The following is a 16,373-nucleotide window of genomic DNA, read 5'->3' as shown; positions in this document are numbered from 1 at the left end:
GGAGTCTGCTTCTCCCTCTGACCCTCCCCCGTCTCATGCTCTCTCTCTCTAAAATAAATAAATAAAATCTTTAAAAAAAAAAAAAAAAGAAAAGAAAAATCTGAACTTTCCTTGGGGCGCCTGGGTGGCTCAGTTGGTTAAGCGACTGCCTTCGGCTCAGGTCATGATCCTGGAGTCCCGGGATCGAGTCCCGCATCGGGCTCCCTGCTCGGCAGGGAGTCTGCTTCTCCCTCTGACCCTCCCCCGTCTCATGCTCTCTCTCTCTCTAAAATAAATAAATAAAGTCTTTAAAAAAAAAAAAAAAAAGAAAAATCTGAACTTTCCTTAATCCTGGAAGCATGCAAGGAGAGTAAGATGGTATATTTAAAAGCGTATGATGGGGCACCTGGGTGGCACAGCTGGTTAAGCATCCAACTCTTGGTTTTGGCTCAGGTCATGATCTCAGGTTTGTGGGATCGAGCCCCGAGTCGGGCCCTGTGTTTAGCATGGAGTCTGCTTGAGATTCTCTCTCCCTCTCCCTCTGCCCCTCCCACTTGTGCTCTCCCCCTCTCTCTCTAAAATAAATAAATAAATCTTAAAAAAAAAAAAGCATAGGGGTAAGAAGACCAAAAAAAGGGAAAGAAAGAAAGAAAAGGCAGGATTTTCATTCGACTCCTGGTAAAAATGGCATCCTGAGAATCACTGCAACAATGACATGTGTCGTTGCAAAGAACATTCTCTCAGCCTTTGGTCATTTTACCACTACTGGGCACTTGATGAGCACTTGGGTGGCGACCGGTGAAGGCTGGGTGCTGGGGACCTCGCTCACACCCCACACCAGGTTAAGGGAAACATGGGCCACAGTGCTCTCCCCTCCCTGGAAGGCAGGGCGGGTGGCAGACAGGAGGCACCCGCCCCTGAACCAGGCCTGACTGGATGGCTGAACACAAGTCTCAGAAGCAAAGAAATCTTTCGAAAGATTACAAGAGGGCCGCACAGGTCCCGTCACCATCATCTCTACGATGGCTCCCTGCCTTCCCAATTCCCAAGAACAAACAGCCCTTCCCGTTTCCAAGAGACTAGTCCTGGGACACCAAATAAGCTTCAACAGAGGAACTGAAATTATTTTTGATATTCCAGTTTTTCTTTAATCTAAGCCAATACCTTCTACGTTTGGATGTATGCTTCTTAACTGATCAGATTTTACTAAAAAGTTATCATTTTGGTGAAACAGATCTATATTTAGAGTGAAAGTTCGTATATTCTAAAACAGTACTTATCTTTACTGTTTTCCCTACTGACTGCTGATAACCACATAACCACAGAGGGGAAGTTCAAAGGTTTATAAAGAAATGAGCTCATGAATCTCAATTCCAAAAAACTGCCTAAAAACTGGCACTGACTTGTTATTTTGCTATTTGATTCTTTGCTATTTTTTCCAAACCGCTAAAAAGCCACTTACTAATGAAGTTTCTTTTAATGCCCCTAGTATGACTTTTATAGGATGAAGTCATGCTATTTCCTAGCAGACAGATATCTGGCAAAATCCCAGGGATGAATCACTCCCCAACCAAACCCGCCAGAATTTCCCTACACAGGAGAGATGCCTGAGGAAAGGGGGGTTTAGGGAAGACACGGCGAAGTAGAGAGGGACTTGGCAGGAAGGAGGACTCATCCCCCGGGGCTACCATATAAGGAACAGGCAGACAGAATTCGCTTCTCTGACACTCTGACCCCCAGAGTGCTGACAGCTGGAGATGTGGGCCCCAAAGAGAGATACCCACCCCCCAGGGGTACACTGAATGATCCACTGGGGTGCAAACAGAAAGTATTAAGATGTGTATTTGTATTTTTTTTCTAAAAAATAAAGAAATTAAGCTTTGCTCACATGTGAAATGCAGATGGACACCAGGACGTGTGTATAACCCTATAAACAAGTACACATGTATGTTGAGGGTGCACGAACCATTAACAGAGGCATGCAATCAGAAAGTTTAAAGTCCGCCAGCCTGTCCATTTGTAACAAATGTCTGCCTCTGTGTGTGTGTCTGCATGTATATGTGAGAGAAAGAGGGCTTTCTTGGGCCATGAACTGGATCGTGTCCCCCCAGAATTCGTATATTGCAGGCATAAGGGTGGCGTTCTCATCTGACAGAACTGGTGGCCCTTTAAGTAGAAGAAGAGAGAGCTCTCTCTCTGCCAGGTGAGAAGGCGGCTGTCTGTCAATCAGGAGGCGGGCTGTCTCCAGAACCTGACCAGGCTGGCACCCTGATCTCCGACTTCCGGCCTTCAGAACTGAGAAAACAAATTTCTGTCGTTTAGGTCACCTAGTCTATGGTATTTTGCTATGGCAGCCCGAGCAGACTAACCCACCCTGAATTCTCAAAAGGGTCCTTGACCTCATCAAAAGGTTAAGATCCAGAAACCCTGAGGCCCTCGAGGGTCCCTTCCCAAAGCTGGCCAACTCAGGTTGGGCTGGCCATAGGCCTCTACACACCCATCTTCATGAGCGTCCAGTTGCTGTCCATCTGCTTGGCCGCCTGCAGAAAGTAGCGTCCGTCAGTCCACATGGCCGCATGCTCTTCTGTGATGATGGCAGTGCCTGGAGGAGGGGAGCCAAAGAAAGCGAAAGGTTTCTGACGACCACACGGAAGCTGCACACAGCGGCAACAGGCTGGCAAGCACGTGAGAAGCACCAGCTCCTGTGTGGCCCAGCCTCCCACCAGCACTCACTCTAGTGGGACAGATGGGCCTTCGACTCCAGGAAAAACTCTAGGCAAGGGAAGACGATGCCACTGAGAACCAGCTGTGGGTCAAGCTCTGAAGGACGCAGGCTGCAGGCAGCCCCGGCTGCCCGGTCCCGGCCCAGAACCCCATTTGCACAGCACGAGTCAAGGCCAGCAGAACAGGGGACTGTCCACCTATGCTCCAAACAGCCTCATACTCAACAAGACAGCGGTGAAAATGATTCCCGCACAGTGATCACAGCCTTCTGCTCCACCGAATACCCCAAGGGAACTGCTTCACCTTTCTGAGAGAAACCAAGTGGACACTTAAGTACTCACAGGGACTCACTGGTCACCAGCAGGGAGCTGACACCTCCCACCCCTACCTGCCCAGTTCCTACAGGCCTGACAGAACCCCGGGCTTTCAGCAGAGGTGCCAGCCAAAAGCAATCCTGAGGTGCCAACCAACACAAGCACGTATAGGAAAGGAAGCAGTTCTTGCCGAGTCTAGCTAGCTCAACAGATGGGAGTCTGAGGGGCGGAGGAAATCACCCTAAACCTCAAGAGCACAACAGTTTTGGACAAGTTAGGGCAGGGCACCAATGTAGCTCGACGTTAACCTTTGTTATTTAAACTGAAAATGAAATTACTGAGCCCCAAAGCCAAGCACTTAGAGAATTACATAGGACCAGCAAGCTAAGGCAGGGGATCTGGGGTGCTCTTAGTGTCCCATTCTTGCTAGTTACACAGGTATTTTCAGTTTAATCGATGCAGCTTTCTGTATGTATGCTATAGTCAAAAGTTCCAAATATTTTTAAATAAAAATGTTTTAAAACGTTACTAGCAAAAAAAAAAAACAACAACAGTAAGAAAAATAAATAAAACTTTAATAGCAAAAGCACTGAGAAAAGGGCCACTGAAAGGTGAACTTCGAGAGCTGGGGGATGCTGGGAGTTCACACCTTTCTGCAGAGGCTCAAGGGGGGAGTGTCTGGTTTACATTTTCTTTTTGGTTCTCTCACAGCCTGAAACTTGGCCCAGTTATTTTTGGGAAGCAAACAAAAGTACAGAAAGAACAGAGAGAGAATTTAGCAACTCACCCGCAGAGCCATCAAATCCAGAGACGAAGGCCCGCCGGCAGTCACACGGAGCAATGTACTCGCTCTGGAAAACAATAAGGATGAAGTGGACCTGGACCCGTCACGTACCGACTGCTCTCCCTGTGCTCAGTTGTGTGCGAGGCCCAGCAGGGACACAGAGGCTGGCGAAGCCTTGGCACCTTCAAGGAACAGTCTAGCTTAAAAGTCAAGCTGCACATGAAAAAAAATTAGCACACACTGCAGAAGACCCTAATTAAGTAAGGGCTAAAGAGGTATTCCCGCTAGCCTCTCTTTCTTCTTCTAGAGAACAAAGCAAATCAAGACAAAACATAATAAACTGCTCTTTCCTCACTGAGATCTTACTCAAAAAACAAACCAACAGCCTTCCCCCTTCCTTTGCCACTGACATTTAGGCATCTGTTATTTTTCTGAAAGGAAAGGCTGAATTTCTGTTTTAGGTGCCAATAATTCTCCGAGATCCCCTTAGGCATGAGCCTGCTTCCAAACTTCCTGTGTGCGTTCCCCTCCAAGGTAGCATCACCAATCGCTCCCATGCAGACCCTGTCCCTTCCTATTACGGAATAAATGGAAACACTTCCTCCGATCCAGGAGGCTTCAGCAAAAGCAAACGTCATGACCCAAGCCAGGTCTTTGCCATCCCTCGCCTCTAAATGGAAGGGGCTGGGAGACTGAAGAACACAGGCAGTCCTCACTCCCATGCAGAGGGTACATGGCCACGGGGTACTTCTGCCAACAGCCAGGAAGCACAGAGAGTGAAGTGACTTCCCCAAAGTCACACAGTGGCAGCGGCAGGCTTTGAACTTGGGCTCTGAAGCACCCCGCCACGCTGCTCCACAGGACACATTATCTCTCATCCTCGTAACGACTCTCCAGGGTAAGACAACTGGCAAATGAGAACACTGAGGGGTGAGGCCAGAACTGTTAGGCAACGTGCCCACTCCCAGGTCAGGAGCAGGCCCGGGTGTGGTGTGCTGCTCCCCCTTCCAGTGCTGGCCCCTTTCTCCCGAGCTAAAGCACCCGGCAGGGTTAGGAACGCTGAGGACGGACAATGGTGCTGCTGGACCAAGGCACTGTTAGGTCACCACGAAGGAGGGGCGAGAAGGCACCCACGTCTCACTCCTGCCCCTTTCACCGAGGCAGCTGCAGCCAAAGGACCGCCACCCACGAGATGCCGGAAGAGCTCTTGGGGACCCCTGCCCTCCAGCAGGCCCCACCAGGTGGTCTGCGGTAAGTCTCACTGCACCTCTTGGCTGGGTTCCTCATCTAAAACAGCTCTCCTCAGACTGCTGCAAGCAAGAGCAGGTACATGTTTTACCCCAGAACACAGAGGAACACTTGATCTTAGCAGTAAGAACAAGAAGAAATGGCCACCAGCAGCACTGATGAGCTGCAGAATTCTCATTTGATCATAACCCAGTAATCACTGGGTGCGAGACTAAAGAAAAATGGAGGGCAGAGGAGAGTTCCCACCCTTCTCCCGGGATTGTCGTGAGGAAGACTAAGTTAGTGTTTGAAACAACTCATCAGGAAACCGAGAATGCGGCATGTATGCAATGGAACAGACAGTATTAGTTTCTTCCTCAATCGTGCGTGAAAAAGCCACCAAGAGGCTGGGCAAATGAGGTCAACAAAAATAACTCTCGTGCTATAACTCAGGGTACACAATGGGGAAGACACAGGGGACACTCCTGATGGACGAGGAGGTCCCCCTGCTTGGGGCTCACCCACCTATGACATACAGTGAGGATGCCAGCAAAGGGCTGGCAGAGAAGGTCCTGCTCATCTCGGCCCAGCGAGACTCTTCCACACAGGGACGCAGCTCTCCTGCCTCCTCCAGGGACAGGGCCTCTCGAAGGAGCTGCCTATCAGCAAAGGCAGGAGGCAGGTTTCTCCAAAGGGAGGTGGAATTAACAGCAGGTGAACATGTTTGGTTTGGGATCAAGACAAGGTCTGGGCAAGAATGTCTAGACATGACCTAAGTAGTCAACACGCCAGGAAGCCGTCACTGACCGAAGCTGTCACCTCCACACGAACGGGCTAGGCAGAGTCCAGACAAGAACTGGGCCTGGGCCTCCCACTCTTCCCCCAGTTGTGAAGCTGGCAAAACCCAAGAACATTCTCCCCAGACAACAGAAAAAGGTCTAAAATAAGCCAAATCCTTAGCATGCCGGGAAAAAGAAACAAGGAAGCAGAGCTATTGGCTTTTTCTCCAAAACCACCATTTCTCTCCATCTCTAAGACCAGCACTCAGTCCAGGCCTCCATCATCTCCCCCTGGACCAGGGACCCAACAATCCATTCTTCACACACACTCAGAGTGAGCTTTCCCAAATGTCTATATAGGCCATGTTAGCATCCTGCTCAAAACCCACCAATAGCTCCCCATCATACTTAGGGTAAAATCCAAACCCCAGCCCAGTCCCCAAGGCACTGCCTGACCAGGCCCTGCTGTTCTCTCAGAGCTCTCCTCCACTCTCCCAGCCACTCAAGACATTAAAGCCACACCGCCTGCTTTCTGCTCTTTGTACTTCCCAAGCTCGTTCCTGCCTCAGGGCCTTTGCACGTGCTCTTTCTTGTGCCTATCAGAGGCTCTCTCTGATCGTGGCTTGGCTAGCTCCTTCTCATCACAGCATAGGTAACACATATTGGTCCTCAACCAATATCTGCTGAATAAACGAACAAGCGAAAGGAAAGATGAACCTAGGGCTCCTGGGTGGCTCAGTCTTTTAAGTGTCTGCCTTCGGCTCAGGTCATAATCCCAGGGTCCTGGGATCGAGCCCCACATCAGGCTCCCTGCTCTGCGAGAAGCCTGCTTCTCCCTCTCCCACTCCCCCTGCTTGTGTTCCCTCTCTCGCTGTGTCTCTGTCAAATAAATAAATAAAATCTTTAAAAAAAAAAAAAAAAAGGAAAGATGAACCTTTTTCCCTCTATCTAGTTAAAACCTTAGCCATCTCTTTGAAGACGGAGGAAGGGCTACAACCCAAGGAATGCAGGTGGCCTCTAGAAACTGGAAAAGGCAAGGAAATGAAATAGATTGACCCTGGAGCCTCAAGAAAAAAACATAGCCCTACTGACCCACTGTAGACTCCAGAGCTCCAGAACTGTAAGATAATAGATTTGTGTTATTGTAAGCCACTAAGTTTGTGGTAATTTGTTACAGCAGCAGTAGGAAATAATATATTATTCAGACCAGAAGGGATTGTAACTGTGGTTTCAAATTCAAATGTCTTGGGGTACACGCAAGCAAACTAAACCAGTAAAGCAGGATAAGGAAGAGACTTTTCCAGAGAGCAGCTCTTCTCAGCTCTGATTCCTTTCATGCTGGAATGCAGGCCACGTGTTGCCACCCCTTAGTATTTCAGAAGCTAAATATATGTGTGTTCATGAGAGATCACCTAACTTTTAAGTGGTGGCATCAAATACAAACAATGTAAATAATACACAGCCAAATAAAGCACATCTATAAATAAGAAAAAAAAAGCTTTAGCCACCTCTCAAAATCCAGCTCAAACATGCCCTCTTCCACAAAGCTTTCCCACTCCACTCAGAGAACTCCCACGTGTCAGAATTTTTCAGGACCATCCACACGGGCATTTATCCATGCCCTGCCTTAGGTGATGAAAACAGAACTCCTACTATTGCCAACAACTACATTCCCATCTAGGACTTCATTTCTCAGGTCCCCATGCAGCTAGGTGGGGTCACATGACTAGTTCTCACCAATGGAATGTGGGGCCGAAGTGATGTCCGGTCAGGACAGTTAAAAAGCAGTGTGGCCTCTCCATACTCCTCCTCCTGCACCCAGCTGGAATAGTGGCATCAGAGGATGGAAAGAGCCTGGATCTCTGATTCACTCTCTTCCTAGTAGAAGAAAGACACCCACCACCAGGAACACCCACTCCAGACCACTACATAAACAAGAGACAAGCACCAGCCCCCTGAAACCGTGAGAGGTGTTATCACAGTAGCAATACTCTAATTAATACAGTGGATAAAATCACTGTGATAAAAATCATTACTCCACCCTAGGAGAGAGCCTGTTTAAGAAATACCAAACAGGAAGCCAACTCCAGGAAGAATGGGAGTAGGACAGAGGTTAGGAAAATCTGATTCAAGTCTTCCAGAAGGAGGAATCATAAAAATAGCCAAAAACTCAAGTTGGCAGAGTCACCCCTGACAGAACATGACCCTCTGATTGCACTACGCCCAAGAGCAGAACATGAAGCCTTAAAGATGCGGAGGATAAAGAACTGGGATTTCTAAAAGGCAGCGCTGGTACAGCTCGGGCCCAACCAATGGTTCTCCTGGTTTGGAGCCAGTGGTACGACGAATCTCAGTGTTTGACTTAGATGGTACATGGAAGCATCCAGATCACCAGAAAGAATGGACAATTCCTCACTGTGAAAGTGCCCCTGGGCCCAAACTCACGGTTACCACAACCCTTGTTCTGGGTTTACAAAGAACGAACCCTCAGAGTTGCAGAGGACAGCAACCGGAGTGCCCGGGCCTTGTGTAATTATGCATTTGGGGTGCATTTTCTCGCTAGCACGGAACAGTGTGTGGGTGTGTGTATTTGTGTTTTGGAAAGTACACAAAGGACAGAATTCAAGATTCCCCTTCCTTCTCCAACACCCTCCCTTCCCCACCCTTAGGAGAAATTCCATCAACCCTGAATCTAGCCTGAAATGAAACAATTAGGAACAAGAGCCACAGAGAACAGTAGCTTCTATTACTGAGAAGGCTGCTGTGGCAGGTCACACACAAAGCCAACCCTTGCTCCTTGTCCTCACGGTCCTGGCAAGGCCCCAGAGTCCCAATTAGCAGTCACCCCAACTATGCCCCATCTCGCCAAAGGAACTGAAACAAGGAACTGAGGACTTCTCATTTGTTTGTCTGGATGGCACCACAAACCCTCCCAGGTTCCAACCTCCCCAAGCCCCTCTGCCATCTGCCTGGAGGTCCATACTCAATCTATGTTCTACTGCTTCTCCTCCAAATCCTTCCCCTCTTCTCCACTCCGAAGGCCAGCACCAAGTCCAAGCCCTCCGTACCCTGACACCAGGATCCTGCAATGGTCTCCCAATGGCTTCTCAGTTCCCAGTATGTCCCTTCTCCATTCCACACTAAACACTACTCCTTTGATTAATCATGTCACTCTCCTGTTCAAAAGCCCTCAATGGGTCCCTACTATCTGATAAAAACCTAAATTCCTGACTCACAGTTTCCTCATCCAGGGAGAAGCCATCCAATTCTAAAATTCTGGGGTCATTAGCAGGGGATGAAGAGCTGGGAAGAGCCTGGAATATCACCTGTGGTTTGGCCAGTCTCACTGCCATTCCCCAGTTTAACAAGGAACTGCTTTGGGCATATTAGGCCCAATCAGGGTTTCAGACTAGGAACAGCTTTATAATGACGGGAAAAATTTAAAAAATGGCTCACGAACAGCACCCAGAACCAAGAATATCAAAATAAACTTGGCTTATCTTGGCTACAAGGACATCCCCTACTAGTAAACATATAGATTGTATCCTAACTCCAGGCAGAAGAATACAAACTGAAATCCCAACCCACCCTTAACCAGAAACTTTCAACTTCTAATTCAAGTAACACTCACAGTCCAGCCTTTCCTACACCGAGGCCTCCCCAGGAGGTGAAGGCTCACAAATGTAGTAGTACTGTAAGGAGTCTTTGGCTGGGACTCTACAACAGGCTGGGCGACCCTCTCAGAGGAGAGACCCGATTTCACACGACAGAGTGCTAGGGGACTGTGACAGTGAATTTTCTGCGTCACCTTGGGGGTTAAGGCACCCCCAGAGAGGTAGCTGGTAAAACATTATTTCTGGCTCTGTCTGTGAGGTGGTTTATGGAAGAGACCAAATCTGAATCAGCAGACTGAAGACTGCCCTACCAATGTGTTCAGCATCCAATCCACTGAAGGTCTGAACAGAACAAAAGTATGGTGTGAAGTCGAATTGGCTCTCTCGTTTGAGCTGAGACATCTGTCTTCTGTCCTCAGAGATCACCGTTCCTGCTTCTCGGGCCTTTAACTCAGACAGGGACACACGCCATCCATGCTGTCTGCAAGCTGGAGAGCCAGGAACGCTGGTGGTGCAGTTCTAGTTCAAACTCAAAGGCCTGAGAACCAGGGGAGCTAATGTGGGAGCCCATCCCTCAGGATAAGTCTCTCTCTACGTAGATATCTCTATATATCCTATGGGTTCTGTCTCTCTGGAGAACCCAGACTGAGGGACTTACAGAAGACCCCATACCAATTGCCATATAAGGGGCTCCCACCACAGGAATCACCATCCTGCTCAATACTGAGATAAAACAGCTGCAATCAAATCAATCCAGGGCAACTGCCTGATGCTTGAAAGGCAGAAAATTAAAAACACCACTGGTACATCAGCACAGAATCCACATGACATGAAGCCCAAGCCCAGAGGCTAAAGCCTGGCCCTGACAGGAGGGCGGCGGGGGTGGGGGGAAGGGGGGGCATTTCCTCAGGGACAAGACTAGAGTCTGCCCTTCTTAAATGCTGGGTGCCTGTTACCTAGACCTCACGACTCAGGCCCAGGCTGTGTTGGCCAGCCTACTTATTCATCTAGTCCTCAGCCAAGATGAAACTTTCATTCCTATGAAGGTGGTGAATCTTGTTCGTCTATCCTAGAGGACAGAGGTGAATGGAAGAATTGTCATCAACCCCCACCCTAAACCGCACCCACCTCCCCCCACCTCCCCATGCTTATTCAATCTAACAGTAATGCACCCCACTACCATAGCTTCCTCACATGCCACCAAACCCCGCTCCAGCCGGATCTGCTACTTCTCCAATACTCACATATTGCGCTCTCTTGCCTCCCCTTCACCCACTTTTACATGCAGAACCCTAGTCTTCGGTGGCTTCTCCTCTCCTCACAAGGATCTCCCATTCCTCTCACCTCTTCGAGGATCAAGTTCTGACCCATCATAGCATGAAAAGTACCGCTGTGGATCAACGGACCAAGGAATTCCATGGAACACTGAGTCCCTGAGCCTACCCCTGAGAGGACTGTGGGAATTCCATGGTCATTTAAGTCTAGAAAATGCTGAATACTTCATCCTCTCCTTAGAGCTGCACAGTGCACATTAAAGGCCCTGAGAAGTCCTGCAGTTAAGAAACTTGCTCAAAAGGGCAAAGGACTTGAATAGACATTTCTCCAAAAGAGACATACAAGCATATGAAAAGATGTTCAATATCACTAATCATCATGAAAATGGAAATCAAAACCACAATGAAATATTACCTCATATCTGTTAGGATTCCACTATTGAAAAAAAAAAAAGAGGTGTTGGCAAGTATGTGGAGAAACTGGAACCCCTGTGTACTGCTGTGAGAATGTAAAATGGTACGGCTACCATAGAAAGCAGTATGGAGGTTCCTCAAAAAATTAAAAATAGAATTACTGGAGCGCCTGGCTGGTTCAGTCCATAGAGCATGCGACTCTTGATCTTGGGGTCCTGAGTTTGAGCCCCACATCGGGGGCAGAGTTTACTTTAAAAAAAATTGAATTACTACATGATTCAGCAATCCCACTTCTGGTATATATCCAAAATAATTGAAAACAGGATCTCGAAGAGACAATTATACACCCATGTTCACTGCAGCGTTACTCCCAAGAGCCAAGAGCTGAAAGCAACCTAAATGTTCATAAAAAGATTTTTTAAAATGTGGTATGTAAAAAAAAAATGTGGTATATACATACAATGGATTATCAGCCTTTAAAAAGGAAATCCTGTCATAAGCTACACCATGGACAAAACTTAAAGACATTTTGCTAAGTGAAATAAGCCAGTCACAAAAAGACAATTGTATGATTCCACTTCTATGAGGTATATAAAGCAGTCAAACTCTTAGAAACAGAAAGTAGAGTGGTGATTTGTGGGAGGCAAGGGTAGGGGGTGTTCAATGGGTATAGAGTTTCAGTTCTACAAGATGAAAAAGTTTTAGAGATCTATTACACAACAGTGTGCACACAGTTAACGCTACTGTACTGTACACTTAGAAATAGGTGAGATGGGGGCGCCTGGGTGGCTCAGTCAGTTAAGCGTCTGCCTTCAGCTCAGGTCATGATCCCAGGGTCCTGGGATTGAGCCCCGGGTTGGGCTCCCCAGGGCTCCCTGCTCAGTGGGAAGTCTGCTTCTCCCTCTCCTTCTGCCCCTCCTCACAACCCCACCCCACTCGTGTTTGCTTTTTCTCTCTCACTCGCTCTGTCAAATAAATAAAATCTTTAAAAAAAAATAGTTGAGGGCGCCTGGGTGGCTCAGTTGGTTAAGCGACTGCCTTCGGCTCAGGTCATGATCCCGGAGTCCTGGGATCGAGTCCCACATCGGGCTCCCGGCTCGGCGGGGAGCCTGCTTCTCCCTCTGACCCTATCCCCTCTCATGCTGTTTCTCTCTCTCTGTCAAATAAATAAATAAACAAAATCTTTAAAAAAAAAAAATAGTTGAGATGATACATTGAATATTAAACTTGTTATTCATTTCAGCCCTTCATTTGCTCCTGAGGCCAGGAAATCTTGTTTCCAGGCAGGGGTCCAATCTTCCTGCTATCCCAGGTTAATGCTGTTGTCACAACCATGGGGTCTGACACCTTTGGGGAGGGGCAGAAAAGAGGCCAGTTAAAGTGGACATCTGTTGGCAACTGCTCAACTTACAGTAATCTCTTACATGCCGCCCCTCCATCATGGTAGACCCTCATCAGTCATGTCTGCACCACATGCCATCCCACATATGCACACACAGACAGACAGACACACGCACACACACCAGGACCAAGGGTAAACACCAAGCTACTGTGCTAATCAAGTTCTCACCCAGGACTCTGGATTTGGGATTAAGGTTCTAGCCCAATCTGGTATCTTGAAAGTAAAGGATCAAGAGATATAAATGTGGGAACTGTTGGATGGCCCCCTATTTACCATCTACCTTGTTGCCTAAAAAAGGGAGAAACAGATCTATGGCGAGAGCTGAAACCCTTCCCATCCCAGTAGTTCTGGGCCAGCTGCATACCTGCCCTCAGTTTCCATGAGACACCCAATCTGAGGCCCTGACATTCCACAAGTCCAGAGACCACCATTCACAAGCTGGAGTTCTGCCTAAGCAGTGGCCCTGCCCCTAAACCCTTATAAAGCCTTTTTATTGTTCAAAGGATCTCAAGGCGGTTTCTATAACCTGCAACTAAAGGATCCTACAGCGCCAGCTAGCTGTATTTCTCCCTATTGCTTATGCCCTCCTTGGGCTTCTGACAGGGGAATTTGCTATGGTGTTTCTGAAAAGCACTCCAACCTTCCCTGCTTCTCCGCCTTTGCCCCTCCTAACCTTCCCACCTACAATCCTTTCCACTTCCTCTATTTATCCAACTCTACCCATTCTTCAACATCCAGTTCAAATGTCTCCCCTGCTCATGAAACCGAAACCTTCCATCATCTTCCCTCCCACCCTCAAACTTCCATAGTGCTTTGTCCGGATTTTCTTGATAGCACTTCCACATTCCACCTCGTAATACAGACATGTCTTTACTCCATCACTCAACTGTCTGCTTCTTGAGAACAGGACCACTCTCATCTTCCTGTCCTGCACCACACCCAGGGCAGTGCCTTGCACATAAGCAAAGGCTATAAAATATATATGTACATATGACTCTATGGAAGAATAGTACTTTTTATGTTGTCTCATCCCTCCATCAAACCATAAGCATAGTGAGGGCAGGAATTCAATCATAAATTCATCTTTGGAACCCTGCAGTCCCATGGCCATGTTATAGGCATTCAAACACTTGCTGACTCAATGACCTAAAAGAGAAGATACTAGAATCCTTTCACCCTTCTGCCCTTTGGCCCCATCACATGCAGTCTCCACCTCTCCAAACCCGACTCCTCCATATTTAGGTCACTAGTGTTTTCTCAGTGACTTAAGCAACACTTACTGAGTTGCTTCCATCAAAGGTAATGGTTGTGGGTGGAAGGAGAAGAGAGGATGGTATTCAGAATTATCCCTAAAATCTGCTGGGGTAGAGATCCATGACAACTTTCTGGCTCTTTCTCCGACCATGTGAGAGGGATGGGACACTCTGGATGGTAAGAAGGGAGGCCGGAGAGACAATTCTTGTAAGGACAGGGTGTGGCAGAAGAGATGGGGTAAAGTGTGTCAGCAACACAAAGGCCCAGACCTCTGCTCCTTCAGTTGTCCATTAATGCTTCCACAAGTTATTGAAAGCTGGCTATATTCACCAGAAATAAGGAAGCCAGGGACAAATCAACACACGTTCAGTAAGACCCTATTGGACACAGGTCCCTGTGCCAAGCCCTGGAGGACATGCTTAGTTGTGGACTGACAACTAGAATCCTACAAACGCACTGGAGATGGGGGAAAAGAATGAAAACACATACAAACACACTGGAGATGGGGGAAAAGAATGAAAACAGATGAAAGGCTGATGAGATCCATCACCCGCCCAGCTCCACTCAGTACCTGGTGAGCATCTCCCGACGGGATGATGTAGGCCTGGATTGGTTCTGCCACATACTCGGTGTTCCTCATGGCTTGTCTCAGCTGCCAAAGCAGCTCGGAGGTGATCTTTGGAGCCATTCCGCCGTCTGCAACAACAGGAGAGTTAGTTCCAAAACCAGCCTGCCCCATGCAACTCAATGACTAGTTCAAAGGGAGCCCTAGAGATCACCTATAAATTGTTTTGTAGTGTACTGTTGCATCTATTAAAGTTCATTTACCCAATTACGTATTCCCCCCCACTTTTTTTTTTTTACTATAAACAAAGATAAATCTCCTCCTTGCTCTGCTCTCTCTCATTCTGTCTCTCTCTCTCAAATAAATAAATAAAATCTTAAAAAAAATTACAGAAGATATATAGATTATTCTTATTTAAAATTCTGTATGTGCATATGCACAGAGAAGTTTCTAGAAGGCCAGTCACCCAAGTGTGGATCGGAGGAGAGGGAGAAACAGACTCCTCGCTGAACAGGGAGCCCAATGCGAGGCTCAATTCCAGGACCCCGGGATCATGACCTGAGCAGAAGGCAGACGCTTAACCGACTGAGCCACCCAGGCACCCTTGGAATGATTTTTATTTTCTTTTTCTGGTGTCTTACTGCTTAAGTTTGACTGCATTAAAAGAGGTGTGTTTTACATTTTTGTTAAATAGCCAACCACTGATTAGGAGTAGAAAGGTCAATCCACTAAAAATCAAAGTCAAAGTCATGTGCTCTGGTGAATACCTACTATCAACTGAGGGCGTGCAACCTCAAGGAGAAGGGGATCGGGGCCTTAGTGGTCTGTGTTCACCACTCTAAAATATGGTGGGAGCAGAGTAGATCCAGGATTTTCGGACTGAGCCCTGAAAAAGTCACAGGGGTCCCTAGGAGTCTATCCCAGTAAAGCTAGACTTTTTGGGGATAGAGTCACCAGCTCCAGAAAATACAAAATAGAAACAGAAATATGAAAATCATTAAAAAGAAAATGATAAATGTAGTCTTACTAGAAATTCTTAAACTTTTACTAATTTCTATGTACTCAACAAGAGCATTGCCTCCTAGTGAGTACAGAAGACTTTCTATGTGATAAAGGCACAGATGATGCAAGTTGACCTTCAAATCATTTTTGTTGGTTCTTCAAAAAACCTTTTCCAGGGGCGCCTGGGTGGCTCAGTCGTTAAGCGTCTGCCTTCGGCTCAGGTCATGGTCCCAGGGTCCTGGGATCGAGCCCCACATCGGGCTCCCTGCTCGGCGGGAAGCCTGCTTCTCCCTCTCCCACTCCCGCTGCTTGTGTTCCCTCTCTCGCTGTATCTCTGTCTGTCAAATAAATAAAAAATCTTTAAAAAAAAAAAACCTTTTCCAAAAAAATATTGATATCAGCGAACAGTTCTGATAAATCATACTGTATGGTAACTACAGATAAATGAATACATAAGGACTATCTCTAGCTACAGTCCCATGGGTATATAACAAAACAACTTCACAAAAAGCCAATTATAAAACAGTGACCATACATATTTTCCTATATCCCATACAGTAGCACAAAACTATACTATTAGAATTCAGGTAGAATAATGACTTTTTCCAGCTCATTTTTTAAACAGATTTTATTTTTTTGAAAGAGTTACAGATTCACAGTAAAATTGAGCAGAAAATACAGAGAGTGCCCATATACCTCCCTTTTCCCAACATACCCACAGCCTCCCCCACAATCAAGACCCCCACCTATGGAGCTAGAGAGCATTATGCTAAGTGAAATATGTCAGTCAGAGAAAGACAAATACCATATGATTTTACTCATATGTGGAATTTAAGAAACAAAACAAACGAACATGGGTAGGGTGGGGAAGGAGAGGAAAACGAAGGAACAGACTGGTAACTACAGAGAACTGATGGTTACCAGAGGGGAAGTGGGTGAGGGGATGGGGGATGGGGATTAAGTAGTGCACTTACTGTGATGAGCATTGTACACCTGAAACTAATAGCACGTTATATGTTAACTAACTGGAGTTTAAATAAA

General features: G+C 47.1%; 1 protein-coding gene across 1 annotated transcript in view; it reads right to left on the bottom strand.

Moving 5' to 3' along the window:
- XPNPEP1 (X-prolyl aminopeptidase 1) overlaps positions 1-16,373 on the bottom strand; it is a 42,711-nt gene that overhangs the window by 14,267 nt on the left and 12,071 nt on the right. The window contains exons 3-5 of the mRNA XM_081823069.1: positions 14,337-14,461; positions 3,805-3,868; positions 2,475-2,581 (exon numbers count right to left, since the gene is read on the bottom strand). Of these exons, the coding sequence (XP_081679195.1) occupies positions 2,475-2,581; positions 3,805-3,868; positions 14,337-14,461 (296 nt within the window). The remainder of the gene's footprint in view (positions 1-2,474; positions 2,582-3,804; positions 3,869-14,336; positions 14,462-16,373) is intronic.

This window comes from Leptonychotes weddellii, chromosome 6 (assembly GCF_054177405.1).
Source record: "Leptonychotes weddellii isolate Sample4059 chromosome 6, ASM5417740v2, whole genome shotgun sequence".
NCBI classification, from domain to species: Eukaryota; Metazoa; Chordata; class Mammalia; order Carnivora; family Phocidae; genus Leptonychotes; species Leptonychotes weddellii.
The sequence above is the reverse complement of the archived record's forward strand: the minus strand, read 5'-3'. Positions and strand labels throughout refer to the sequence as shown.